At 33.1% G+C, this 14211-nt stretch overlaps 2 protein-coding genes across 3 annotated transcripts; one reads left to right on the forward strand and one right to left on the reverse strand.

Annotated features, from left to right (window-relative positions):
• Positions 1-1321: 1321 nt before the first annotated feature.
• On the forward strand, positions 1322-7170 carry LOC110703543 (probable tRNA (guanine(26)-N(2))-dimethyltransferase 1). Of its 2 annotated transcripts, XM_021881341.1 has the most exons (13): positions 1322-1706; positions 2490-2801; positions 2936-3023; positions 3470-3591; positions 3968-4107; positions 4212-4284; positions 5177-5265; positions 5413-5518; positions 5640-5852; positions 5983-6177; positions 6361-6438; positions 6648-6834; positions 6928-7170. In XM_021881341.1, the coding sequence occupies exons 1-13, from the start codon at positions 1362-1364 to the stop codon at positions 6966-6968; spliced, it is 1989 nt and encodes a 662-aa protein (XP_021737033.1). In that variant the 5' UTR covers positions 1322-1361; the 3' UTR covers positions 6969-7170. The 2 variants fall into 2 exon arrangements, with proteins under 2 accessions (XP_021737033.1, XP_021737031.1); XM_021881339.1 differs by having other exon boundaries at positions 1323-1706; positions 6648-7170.
• Positions 7171-7819: 649 nt separating this feature from the next.
• On the reverse strand, positions 7820-11070 carry LOC110703549 (alpha-1,4-glucan-protein synthase [UDP-forming] 1-like). Its single transcript, XM_021881345.1, has 4 exons — positions 10677-11070; positions 8903-9153; positions 8636-8804; positions 7820-8435 (listed from the first exon to the last, which is right to left on the reverse strand). The coding sequence occupies exons 1-4, from the start codon at positions 10989-10991 to the stop codon at positions 8103-8105; spliced, it is 1068 nt and encodes a 355-aa protein (XP_021737037.1). The 5' UTR covers positions 10992-11070; the 3' UTR covers positions 7820-8102.
• Positions 11071-14211: the final 3141 nt, after the last annotated feature.

The raw sequence follows: 14211 nt of genomic DNA on the forward strand, positions 1-14211 counted from the left end.
GGCAACTAACATTAATGAGGGCAAATAAGTAAATAAACATTTTAGAGGGTATAGCTGTCCAAACATTATTAATAAAAGTTAATTTTCACAAGGAAAAACTTGGAGGCAATTAACATTATATCAATAGGGGCATATTGGTAAACAAACATTTTTTGGATAATTATCCTCACACTATTTATAAGTGTTTTATCATACTTTTTAAAAGGTAGAGATATAATTAGTTTCACACTATTCATAAGTGTTTTCTCATACTTTTTAAAAGGTAGGGATAAGTAAATAAACATTTTAGAGGGTATAGTTTTCCAAACATTATTAATAAGAGAAATCTCACAAGGAAAAACTTAAAAGGCAATTAACATTACATCAATAGGGGCATATTGGTAAACAAACATTTTTTTGATATAATTGTCCTCACACTATTTATAAGTGTTTTCTCATACTTTTTAAAAGGTATAGATATGGATTTAACACACCTTAATTGAAGACATTGTTAGAAGCATAATTAAATTAAGCAGACCACAAGCTTTAAATAAGAATAATAGTCCAACTTTAACAGTTTAAACCAATACAACTTTCCAATTATAATGTGTTGTAACTTGCAAGTATTGTGACTTATACTTTTTTTTTTTTTTTTTTTTTTTTTTTTTTTTTATTAGGGTCAATCAATAACAGTGAGTTAAATTTGGCTAAAATTACAATTTTAATAGTGAATTAGTAAGAAATAAATTTAATTAATAATAATAATTCAATTTCAGAAAATAGGCCTAAACAATAGTTAAAGTTTTTCAAAAGAATAACTCGTGTGGAAAACTTCTTTTTTTTTCCGCCTATTTTGCAACATACCCCAGTATAAAGTAAGTACTATGGAGTTCGGACAACAAAGTATTTTTTTTTTATATACTTGAGTAACTCAACTACTCCCTCGTCCCTTCGTTTCAAAATAATTGACACATTGAACCCTTTTTACTATTGATATTTAAATATTAACTTTGACTATAGTCTTATTAAAAACATTTTTTTTTTATCTTGAAATAGGTTGTTAAATAGATGCTCGTATTAATTTAAAACTTCATTATATCAATTTTTTTAATATTTATATTTAACATCAAAATATTACAATACATATTTACATTTTTTTTTTGAATAGACATATTTACATTGATATGTTATTCTAAGATACTCCGTAGTAAACACAAGGATACAATTAGAATTTTTGTAAGAGAGCAAATTGAAATGAAAATTAGTGAAAAATAACTATACAAACTAAAAAGTGTACTATAGTTTAACTTTAAACTCTGAAAATCATGGAGATAGGGTTTTGAAGCCGAACATATATAAAAGTCGGCTAATTTGACTCTGTTATGCACTCGTCGTTGCTCCCTAAATTATTTAATTCCGCACAAAAACTACCCTTTTTTACTCTCCCACTTCTCCCACTTCTTCTGCACTTCAAAACTGCCCAGAAATCGCCAAATCTTCAATTAATTTCCCCCTTTTCTTCGATTTTCGAGGACAACAAAAATCAGTCGGAAGAAAAATTTGTGGGATTTGAGGAGATGGGTGGTTCTAAGGATGGGTCAGTTGAAGATGAACAACATAAGGGTAACTCTAATTCTATTGATGTCAATGATTATGTTGTTGTTAAAGAAGGAGAGGCTGAGATTCTTATGCATAAGGGTAATCAAGTGTTCTTTAATAAAACCCAGGTGATTTTTTAATTATTTTATGTTGATTTTCATCTCGGGTTTATGTTAATTTGTTTGATATTATTAAATTTGAATTGGGGTTTTGTGATTTTTTGCTCATTGGGTTATTTTTGGTGAAATGATTATCTGCCTTTTTTTTGTTCTTTGATGCATTGGTTTGTAGTAATTTTTTATTTGCAATTGGAATAGATTGATGTTTGTTGATTAGGGGAAAGATTTAACTTTTGATCTTGTATGTTAGCTTGTTTAATTTAGTCATGTTGCCTCGTTTTGTATGAAGTTTTGTGGAGGAAGTGTTAAGTGCATTAGTGCATTTTTTTTAGTAGGGTCACATTGCTTTATTCAAGTACCCTAGCAAACATACTCATTGGTTTTTGCTCATTTGAGCTGAAGGATTGTGGATTGGTGTAGATTAAGCTGTTGCAAACTTGCAATCTTAAGGTTTTATTGATAATTGATCTTGCTAGCTTTATGTCTCATTCCGTGACAAAACGGGGGGATATAAGAGTGATAAGCTATACTATCGCGTAATGAGGAGTTGAATGGAGTTTTTTGGGTGATTTTGCTTCTCGGATTGATTCTAAGACTAAAAAATAGCTGGGGTTGATGCTGAGATTTTGTTAGAACAAGTATTTCTACTGTATATTTTGAGATGGTCTTCAATTTGTCTGGCACACTATGGAATATAAAGTGACTGAAGTTAGTTTTTGGTGGATCAGTTTTCATTATGACTGGTATATTCTCATGATTTTAACTTGATATCCTGTCTTTTCATTTAATCAGGTTAACAATAGGGACATATCTATTGCAGTCCTGAGAACATATATAGACAAACGTAAACAAGAGCATGAAGCATATCTGTCAAAGAAGGCAAAGGGGGCACCTAAAAGATCTGAAGAAAAAACTGATGCCCCAGCTTCTGAAAATGGACCAGTAGAATCAAAGGATGATTCCCATACATCTAATGGAGTTCATGATAATAATGTTGCTACTGATGGAAAGCCTGAGGATGCTTCTTGTGGAACTGTAGCAGAACCCAGCAAAACCGTGGTAGGCAAGTTTCAGCGGGAACTAAAGCCACCAAGAGTTCTTGAGGTATCAGCTTTTCATTTGCTTTGGTTGTTTTGTCTAATTGGTGAAGATGCTGAAAGAGGCTGATCTTAATATTTTGCAACATGCATCATTATACTTGTCCATGAGATGAATCTTTTTTATGCCCAACTCTGCAGGCTTTGTCTGCCTCTGGTTTAAGAGCTCTTAGGTATGCTCGGGAAGTTGAGGGACTTGGTCAAATTGTTGCCCTGGACAATGATAAAGGTAAGTTTCCTTAAGATTGATTATCAGAGTTAGCTCTGGCGCTCTATGAATGATTTGTTCTAGTTTCGTACATGGCTAGTTTCATTTATGATTGTTAGTGTTTCGCCATTGATTGATGGATATGCTGTTGGAGTTGCATATAAAGGATAATCTCTTCTCTGTTTCTTAATATTTGGCCATTGTTGTTTTATATAGTCAAATGTCACTAGCTTTGAACATTTTTGCCCATTAGAAAGGTAATCCTATTTTAAATACTGAACAAGATATATCTTCTATATAGTTTATTGCAAAATTGTCAAATAAATTGTTGAAGATAGAAATTTGATCTAATTATTCAAATATTGACCTACTTTGAATTGGACGCAGAATTCGCTTAAGATCCGTATGATTCTTATATTTTGCATGACAGCGCTGTCTTACTGATAGAATTTACCAATTTTGTGCAGCTTCTGTTGAAGCATGCCAGAGAAATATAAAATTTAATGGTTCAGTGGCAAGTTCAAAGGTGGAATCTAACTTTGCTGATGCTCGGGTTTATATGCTTACTCATCCTAAAGAATTTGAAGTGGTATGGTTTCAGCTTGTGAATCTATCTCTAGTACTGCTTGAAATATGGAATTTTGTAGTTCTGCTATTGTTTTGAAACTTTTGATACTCTATATTAGTACAGTTGTAGTATCTAAATGCTCATGAATGGATAGAAAAGAGAGCTATGCTCATTCAATATTTGTTGTCTTAGTTTGCTAAAATTAATCATTCTTAGAGATCTTGGTGGATTTGCTTTCAAAATTTCATTGTCACGACCTTCTAAAGAAAATTTATTGAAAATTTACTTTTGTTCTTTTGACTTGGTAGCTGAAGAAGTGCTTTTTTCTTTTCATTTGCTTTTTTTATTTTCTTTTTCTTAAGGAATGTACTAATTAGTGTTGTTGATTTGCTTCCAGGTTGATCTTGATCCTTATGGTTCGCCATCTGTGTTCTTGGACTCTGCTATTCAGTCTGTTGTTGATGGAGGCATGCTAATGTGCACAGCCACAGATATGGCAGTATTGTGTGGGGGTAATGCAGAGGTTTGCTATTCAAAGTATGTCTTTTTCTCCATTAAACCCTATTTTGATGAGCTCCCATTCCTGCTTATAGATTATATGTTGAGGTGCTGACTGGTGAGTAATTCAAAATTTCAAACAGGTATAATTCAATTCCATTGAAAGCTAAGTACTGTCATGAAATGGCTTTGAGGATTTTGCTGGCTAGCATTGAGGTACTTAATTTTGTAGTCTGAACTCTCTCTTGGTACTCAGTTTTTGCCTACATTTCCAACTTTGAGTAGCCACTTAATTAACTGATTGTTTTTCAATTGCTAGGCATGAATTACTTTTTGTTTCTGTTTTGATAAGCAACCCTGATGTGCTTTCAATTTAATTGATGATTCAAGAACTGTGTAATAAAATGTTTTGTTGATTTTGGTGCCTGAAGAAGAATCCTTTTCTTTTCTAGTTCCTCCATAGTCAATGTCTGGATCTCTAGGTGATGATCTTATTATTCCATACAGTTACAAAGTGCCTTTTATGAGGCTCCTACGTAGGCCAAATTAAGGTGTTCATACAAATGCAATTAGGGAGACACTGCTTTTAAGAAATGCTATTGACTCATCCTATATTCCAAAACCACAGTAGTACGATACAGTTATGAAAATATTATGTAGTACGTTGGGATCAAAAGTTGAAAAATCACCAAATAGCAATTGTTAAAGCTTTATTGAAAATGGAAGAACTTTAGAGGATGAATTGCCTGTCATCTCTGGATCTCAGATTCTGTGACCAAACTTAGAATGTATGTAACTGTGAAGATATAGGTTATTGGTTTTGCTAGTTTGTGTTAATTCTGGAGCACTTACTCAGACCTACTCTCTTGATTGTTTATTAGCAAATAGAGCAATCCAAAATATGAGTAAGCTTATTTATTCTTTTGGTGTAATATGTGTACTCCCCTGCTTGGACAATATGTTTATATAGGAGAGTACAAAGTATCTGCTTCCTCCAAAAATTCATTTTTCGTATTTGACAAATGAACTTTTGAATTATTATTGGTCCGTCCTTCTAAGATCTCCCATATATATGCCATTAGGGTTAACTTTTTACTGTACTGTGCAGAGCCATGCAAACCGGTATAAACGCTACATTGTTCCCATACTCTCTGTACGGATGGATTTTTACATTCGAGTATTTGTTCGCATATACAGGTGGGTGACATATCCTACTCAATTAAGCTATGATGCCAGCTTTAATTTTCAGAGCCCACCATGCTTACTAAATTTTTGCTGTTATAGTTTGGATTTTCTCATTTTTTAGTTGCCGCTTCCTCAAATTCATGTTTTGACATTATGCAGTTCTGCAAGCATTATGAAGGAGACTCCTCTTAAACTATCATATGTTTACCAGTGTGTTGGATGTGATTCATTCCATTTACAGCCTCTGGGGAGATCTGTTTCCAAGGTAATGTTCTTATAAATCATTTGTTTATTATTTTATACGAATTTATTATTTTATACGAAGTATATGTATTTTTATCTTTCTGAATTACCATTTTGTTTATTATTTACGTTTATTTTTGTAGAACCACAATATGAAATACTATCCTGGCTATGGTCCTGTAGTCCCACAAGAATGCTCTGATTGTGGTAAGAGATTTAACATGGGCGGGCCTATTTGGTCAGCTCCTATACATGATCAAGAGTGGGTGACCTCTATACTATCAGATGTGAAAGCTATGAAGGATCGTTATCCTGCTTATGATAAAATCGTTGCAGTCCTGACAACTGTTTCAGAGGTATTATTTTTTCTCAAGGATTTAATTATCGTTATCTCTTTAAAGATGCAGAATCTCTGTGCATATATGTTAACTCATGAACAGTGATGAATCATTTCATAGCTTTCGTATAATTTGACCTGTCGTGCAGGAGCTGCCAGATGTTCCATTGTTTTTGTGCTTGCATAACCTTTGCGGAACATTGAAGTGCACATCTCCGGCGGCTGTTATATTCAGATCAGCTGTACTAAATGCAGGGTATCGCATATCAGGAACTCATGCAAGTCCTCTGGGTCTTAAAACAGATGCTCCTATGAGTGTCATTTGGGACATCATGCGCTGCTGGGTAATTACTTGACCTACATGTCTTGCATCTTGTATTGCAAAAAAACATTGTACCTACTAAACTGAAAATTGGAGTATTGATGGCTTATGTTAGTTATGTATATAAAGTGTGTATATATTCCACAGAGCAAGATTCTATTATTTGTGTTAAGTTATGCACTGAATCAACATTTCTCCGCTGTAGGTGAAAAACCATCCAGTGAAACCGCAACCTGCCGATCAGTCAGGAACCGTGATACTTTCCAAGGAACCAGAAATTCAGGTAACTATCTTCCTTCCTTGGCTGTCTCCTTTTCAAAATTATAGGCCACATTCTCTTCCATCCTTGAAGCTCACTATGTCTGGTCTTTTTGTAACCATGAAAGTGTAACTTACATTATTTTGAAATGTTTTTTTTTTTTTTTTTAACAACTTACTAGTATTTATTTATTTTTTCACATAATCAATCTCATGTGCTGGATCTTCTACTAGGCAAACTTTACCCGAGCAGTTGCCTCTCTTAGCAAGGCACAAGCGAAGAAAGTTGCTCGTTTTCTTCCGAATCCAGAAAGGTATTGGGGGCCTAAAGTCCGGGGAGGCCGCCAGATTACCAGCAAACACGTATCTCTTTTGGGTCCAGAGGCCATCAACGGTTCTGCAAACCACGACGAAGAAGAAGGTGAAGAGTCTGATGCTAAGCGTCAAAAGATCGACAATCATACCTCTGATTCACGATAATCCTCTTTAATTATGTTTTTATGTACCTCAACAGGGGATGAAGATGAGGGACTGATGGGAAGTCCAACGATATGAAGCCATCCTGTTTTTTTTCCCTTAATTAGGGTTCTATGATGTCCCATTTTTGAGTTTGGTCTATGTTCTAGATTTTTACATCCATATGTAATTCAGTCTTTGTTTGCTTTCTAATATTTGGCAATTTTGTGACTAAAATTATATGATTCTTTGTTATTAACTCAATTTCTTTATATTGATTGATCAGAGAAAATTTTCGACATCGTTCTCTCTCTCTCTGTTTTTTACCCTAGTATTCGACCAAAAATTTAGACAAGAGATCGAATTACATTCAAGGATCAAGAAATTAGGAACATAGTATTAGACATGCTAATCAGTCATAAAATCTTCTCTCCTTTGAGAGTTAAAATTTTAATACAAATGCTTACAATAATACTCTAACAGCGTGTTTTAGCTTATTGTTAATCGTGTTTTCTGTGTTTTTTCGCTTGTTCGATTGAGTGTTTGTTTTCTGTGTCTTGTGGTCTTTTGTTTGTAGGGTAGGTTGGCTCGATTAAGCATTTTCTGTGTTTTGTGGCCTTTGTTCGTAGGGAGGGTTGGCATTTCTTAATACTGAGGTTACTTAGAGACTGATTTGGAATTATGAATGAATAACCCTCCCTTTTAGGTTTACATTACTGTTTTCAATTTTGATTGATTAATTGTCTTCAATTTTTACATTGATAATTTCAGCAATATAGAGTCGAGTGTACAAGTGAAGAACGTATTACCCGTGAAAAAGTCCTTTTCGGTACTTGCTAACCAAGTATGCAGCTAAGAAGGCATGCTTACCCATCAGTTTCATCACAGTATAAGCAAGTCCATAGGGCATAGACCCTAACAGAACAAAGATACATGGCTAGAAGGCGATATGAAGTAAAAGGAAGTGAAAATTTTTATTGATCTAAAAGCTCATGGCCTGCAGATAGCCAATGTAATACCTCTATATTACCGGTCCTGAATAGCAGCATGAGCCTGCTGACCATAACAGGCCAAAAGAAAAAATTGCTGAAAGTAAATGCGGAATATAAGAGTTGCTCTGCTAACCTATATAAATTACCCCTAACTCCGACCTCAAATCAAAAAACAGATGCTTAAAAATAGAGTTTTGGAAAATAGGAGAATGATGTATAATCTGAATAGTTGTTGGTTGATCTACTTGGCATCAACGTTAGGCAACTTGGTCTCAGCTGGGTTGAGCTCGTCCCATGCATCGATCCAGGTGACCATAGCATCAGAAAGCTTCTCAAAGTAGGGGTCTATCTTGGCTAGCTTATCCTTGACCTGAGTAGCAAGCTCTTTGTAGCATTGCTGAACAGTGGTGCATTCCTTTGGAATCACGGCAGATTGGAAGAAGGGGATGATCTCTTCTTGCCAGAAAATGCCCTTGTACTCCTTCCTCAAGTTGGTAAATGGGTTGCTAGCCTTGCTGTGGTAGATGTAGGGAAGACCAGTCTTCACTCCCAATCCCAAGTGATCACAGATGACCTAGGAAAACCATAACCCGAAGATAGATTGTCATTAAAATTTGAAAGACATGCTGAATTACATACCATAGGAAACATCTGAAATTTGTTTTGATACATTAGATCGTTTTATAAAAATCAATTTCCTTCGAAAGAGCACCTGAAGGACAATGTTGTATATTAGAAATTCATGTGTGTGAGACAACGGGGAGAATAAAATACCTTTGTGCACCATCCAGCCCACATATCATCGTAACGTCCAATAGGCTGACCATCACCCATGAGTCCAAAGTACATGGCAGGGCCAATGAGCTCACGGTCAAAAGCCAAGTTCATACCACACATGGGGAACAATGTGCCCTTTGGGATGGTCAAAACTGTGTCCACATACCTGAGACAGCATACATAACCAATGATTTAATCAGCAAAAAAAATTCGGTGGAGTATATAACATTAAAATTTTGAAACATGGGTGCACTAGGAAGTCACCTTTTGTTCCTCTCAAGGGGCTTAACGAGTTGGGTGGGTGCATCATAGTCAGGGATGTTGAGCCAGAGACCATGGGAAACAGCAGTAGGAACACCCTCGCGCAGGCTGAAGGGGTATCCACGGACAAAGTCAGCACCATCACGGAATGGGTCATACAAAGTGTTGAAGAAGTAAGGTGTTGATGGGCACAGAAGGTTCCTAATGTGCTGCTCGAGAGCATTGATATCATTGCCGGATGGGTCCTTGGCAACCTATACGCCAAAAGAATAGATTTAAGGTATATTAGACAAAGAATTTAATATTTACTTATAAGAAAAACAGCATAGCATCACGAATAATGTAATATGTAAAGGAATTAGCAGATCAAAGGATTCAGGTCTGGTGACAGACAAGAATCACAGATCAACAGAACCGAATCACAGATTTAGAGATAAATATAAACAATGTATAACAAAGAAAGCTGCACATGTATAGCAGGTAGCATCAGTCAACTAAAGTACGTCAAAACATATTACTGTCATAATCCTACTAGAAAAATCAGATGAAAAACTGAAATGCAAAGATCAATTCATGATTTTGTCGCGGAATTAACTATAATTATACACATGTCATCCACAGAAAGACTAAAGACTAGTTAACATATCCCTAATACTGAATCATTACTTGTTTTCCATAGGCTCATCATCTTCCTATCCTATATTCGGCATCAGCACTGTCAGATTCCAATGATTTATATCAAATCAGTCTATGCTAAACATGAGCCTCATTAGTTTATAATACAACCACCTTTTCCTCTTGTTAAAGCTAAGAGTCTCAAATATATCTCAGTTATGGAACATAAAATGTGGACAACTAGAAGCAACATTATTCATGGAAAATGATACATTGATCCAGTTAGCGACCCTCACACTGTGTGATAGGCTAATACGCGGTATGTTAATAACTGCAATTGAAATTGTACTGATATCTTAATTGAAAAGGAAAGGAAATAAAGCCATAACATGCCATCTGTTTCATTTCCATTCAAAAAGGTGCAAGATTAGAGGCTTTTATGACCCATGATAGTAGACTAATAATGTTGTGAGAAAAGTAAAAGGTTGTTACTTTTTGTAGTCAAATGTTACCTAAACAGAAAGATCTCATTCAAATTTGAAGTAGTATCAAAGAGATCAATGCTCAAAATTAAATAATTGCATCATTTATTTGCAAAAATATAGCATTAAAATCATGATATGCTCATTAAATTGCCATGAAAAAGAAATCAAATCACAATAGACTAACCTCACTCAACAATTCAATGGCAAAATTCACTAACTTCAACAGTTATGAGACTTCCAAATTACAAATTCAGTAATTACTCCATCCTAATTTCGTCACATTACTAGTTCAAATTACAATTAAAAAATCCAAATTCTGTTGTCACATTGCTAGTTCACATTACACTATCAATATAACAATTGATTCTAAACCCAGTAAAATAAAATAACAATAAATCAAAATTCATCAACAAAAGATAATAAAGATCACAACTTTATATAGATAGAAATTGAAAAACCCCAGATCCATGATCAAAAACCCATAATTCAAAAACATAAAAAAAAAAAAAAAAAAAAAAAAAAAAAAAAAAACACAATCAAACCCCAGAAAACAACAAGATCTAACAAAATTCAACAACCCCAGATGAAAAATTCAAAATTTAACAAATACCCAGATACCAAAATCAACCAATCAATAAAAAAAAACAACAAAATTTTCAAAAATTCAAAGAACTTACAAAGCAATCATCATCAATGGTGTAGATGTACTTCTTCTTAGAAACCATGTAGCCAAAACAACGACAAGCAGAATCCTTAAAAGAGATACAATTAGCTTTAGGACCTAAAATCCTGTTAATATCATCTCTGTTATAGAGTTCATAATCAAAACCATCAGGAACATGAATCTTCTTTGTCGGATCACCATCTTGTACGATGATTAGATGATATGGTTGGAAAAATGGTCTCCACATTTCGAGGAAATCGAGGTTTCTGATTGTCGGAATAACAATGTCGAGCTCATCTTTGAGCAGAGGAGTTGCAGGGGTCGACATTGTTGGGAAAGACAGGGGAGGAGAGAGAAAGTTAGAGTGAGAAAGAATGAGTTTGGGATGATTAGGAATGATATAATTTTCAAATTTATAGAGGTTTGATTTTATTTTTAATTATAGAGGGAATTATTGTTTTTTTTTTTGTTTTTTTTGAGGGAATTTTTTGTTTTGTGAAAAAAATAAATATTGATGCGAGAAGAACGTGAGGGGCACGTGGTTTTATATGTGAATTCTCCTTAATTGAAGGTTTTTAATTTTTGGGAGGGTGAGAGTTAAGGAAAGAGCGTTAATTTGGGGCCTATTTTTTATGTCTTATGTTAAAAATTAAATGTTTTATTAATTTATTTTATTTTAATTGGTGGTAAAGAAATTATGAAATGATTAAATCATGAAATATGGTTTTAAAAAAAAAATCATGAAAGATAGGATAGTTTTTCTTTTTATTTTTTTGAAGATGAAAATATAGAGATGTATATCTTTTTAGGATTAATGAAGGAGATATATGATTGTTTCTAAGGTGCAAAGGAAAGAAATAATTGTGTGATATTTAAGAAAATATTTTGGTTTATTGTTACCATCAAATATTCTTTGTAGTTTATTTTGTACTTGTATAATTTTACAATATTGAATCGTAGGGAAGAGATTGAACAAATAAAAAATTGTTTACCTAGCACAAATGTTAAAAATAAGGTAAATACAAGTACATCTTATTATTCCGTATCATCTTAATTTACTTCTTATGGTTGGTTTTATTATTTACCTCGCTTTTTTGAGATATATCTTACTACTTACATACGTTAATTAGATAGAAGATTAAAGGTGAACATTAGTTTAAACAATGTTCTGATTATCAAGTTTGAAAAATTTCATTTCATGTGAAACAAATCCCATGAGAGTAATGTTTGTAACTTCACATGCATGACTCATGTTCAATGAAATAAAATACTTGCTAAGCTAAAGAAAATGCAACTTTTGAAGACAGCTAATTAACAAGATGCATTATGTTGCTCATGTATACATCTCACACGTGAAACAACCACTCTTATATGAAAATTCTTGTTTAAATTAAAGTTGTCAGTTACGAACTTCAAATGCATTTTGTTATAGTGTTAGTTTCAAGCATCTTGTTGTTCACTTGTCACATTTTTCAAGTTTTAGGGGAGTTTGCAAGAAATCACATGGATGTTGTTCTACTTTAGCAATTGTATGGGTATTATTAAGGGGCATAGTATCTTTACACTGATAAGGCAATGCAATGATATTATATATATGAACGAGAGTACACCACATTATTTAACTCGTTATCTAATTATCAAACATATCAAGGGATGCAAATATTATCAAATTTTACCGAAAGTAATAAGCTTATTTTTTTGTTATTAATTTATTATGACCTTTTTATTTATTTATTTTTTTTAATTTTTTTTTAACTATGGCTGTATTAAGATTGCATGTAGACTTAAGTCATGTTTATAATCAAGCTAGCACTCGAAGACACGCAGAAAAGAGTGGAATATAAGTTGGAAATTGAGAGTGGAAGTAAACTAGAAAGTAAGGTTAACTTAAACTTGGACAAAGTGAATGTGAAAGAGAAAAGAACAAGTATTTAGTACTAGGATTCTACGAAAGTGGGAAAATTAATTGGTTTTGTCCCACTTCAAAAGATTGAGGAGTAACTTGCGGTGTGGGTGACATTTTTCTTAATCCTTGAACAATGTTTTGTCTATTTTATTTATTTATTTATTTATTTTTATTTCTCCAAATCTTATTGGTTTAGATCCAATTTTGAAGTACTTTGAACATTCTTAATTTTCAAATGTTTATGATGTGTCAATATATAGTCAAAGGGCTATTATATGTGCATTGAAACAGTCGGTTGGTTGGGTATTAAAATTTTTATTTGCTGCCTTCTTGGTAACTTCTTCTCAACTTAAAGTGTTTCTAGTATATGGAAGCATGTACTTTTGTTTCTTAAAAATAAAAAAAATTGGAAGTATTTCCTTTGTTTCTAAATACATATTAGATTTAATTTTTTTTCTCACTAGTTAAATATTAATTTTGATCATTAATATCTACTCCGTAATATTATTAATATATTTAAATTAATTATTAAAAATTAATGTAAGATATTAAATTATGCATTAAGATCAACCCAATAATAAATAGAATAATGTCGTTTAGTTTTATTTGTTAACAATTAAATTAGGTCAAAGTTGAAAAAGAACACTTTAAAAAAATTCAATGTTGTATGCACTATAGGAAATGGACAATGAATATATCTTCTAATTTATGCAACTTTCACATTATGAATTTCAGCTTATTATAGATCGTCTTTCTAATGAAATTGGTGATGTATACTTCAAAGGGTGTGATTAGTAAATGTTTCTATCATAGTCAAAATACTAGGTCGTGGAGTAAGTATCATGTGCATTATATGGTTTGACCCTGGAATATTTGGTGCCATACCATTTTGAATTTTGGTCAACCGTAATCCTACCCATACGTTATACGTGCTAATTGGTCGGCACGCAATATCTCTTGCCTGTTGGGCCTACCGGACTACTGGATACTTGAATAAGCCTTTCTCTTTAAAAGGTTTGTGGTTGGACCAATAAAACCCAAATTATTAAACCTACATCGTAAAAAATAGCCCAATTTAGCCCATAAAAATTGAAGGTGGCCAACTTTACTTGATCCAAAGTCAAATATCGAGTAAAATGGTTGATGACATGTTGGACCGAAATTTTAAAATGCTGGCTTTACTTGGTTAGAATTTAAATTTGGCTGAGTAATATTAAAAAAGGCCCAATCATCAGGTTGTGTTTGCATGATTGGCCAAAAAATTACTGTGCTTGACATTTTCTTTAATCACTAAAACAGTAGAATGTACTCGTATTAATGAATTTAATATAACTTACAAAGGAAAATAATGTTGAAAGTTATGATATATTATTGGTTATTTATGAAGTGCACAAAAATGAAGGATTATGAGCTTAGAGGGTTTGTGATTATATATAGGATTTTCTGACCAAAATTATACGCCTTGTTAGTTCCTAAGATTTTCAAAATGCTTCTCTAAAATAAGTCTCCAATATTTCTAGTTTTCTACAATACGCGCTTGTTATCCATTTTAAGCATACATAGAATATCGTGATGTCACAATTAAAAACTAGGCAAGCCTCGGCGTCCCTTCCTTTCGAGTACTCTTAAGGTCCATAGAATA

This window comes from Chenopodium quinoa, unplaced genomic scaffold (assembly GCF_001683475.1).
Source record: "Chenopodium quinoa cultivar QQ74 unplaced genomic scaffold, ASM168347v1, whole genome shotgun sequence".
Lineage (NCBI taxonomy): Eukaryota > Viridiplantae > Streptophyta > Magnoliopsida > Caryophyllales > Amaranthaceae > Chenopodium > Chenopodium quinoa.

What these genes read in the sequence shown, in the direction of transcription:
- LOC110703543 (XM_021881339.1), top strand. Translation starts at nt 1,362, where the DNA reads ATGCACTCGTCGTTGCTCCCTAAATTATTTAATTCCGCACAAAAACTA. An exon ending in AGCCACCAAGAGTTCTTGAG is followed by an intron (nt 2,802 to 2,935) that starts GTATCAGCTTTT and finishes CCAACTCTGCAG; the next exon opens with GCTTTGTCTGCCTCTGGTTT. An exon ending in GGGACATCATGCGCTGCTGG is followed by an intron (nt 6,178 to 6,360) that starts GTAATTACTTGA and finishes TCTCCGCTGTAG; the next exon opens with GTGAAAAACCATCCAGTGAA.
- LOC110703549 (XM_021881345.1), bottom strand. Translation starts at nt 10,991, where the DNA reads ATGTCGACCCCTGCAACTCCTCTGCTCAAAGATGAGCTCGACATTGTT. An exon ending in CCCCTTGAGAGGAACAAAAG is followed by an intron (nt 8,805 to 8,902) that starts GTGACTTCCTAG and finishes ATGCTGTCTCAG; the next exon opens with GTATGTGGACACAGTTTTGA. An exon ending in GGGCTGGATGGTGCACAAAG is followed by an intron (nt 8,436 to 8,635) that starts GTATTTTATTCT and finishes TGGTTTTCCTAG; the next exon opens with GTCATCTGTGATCACTTGGG.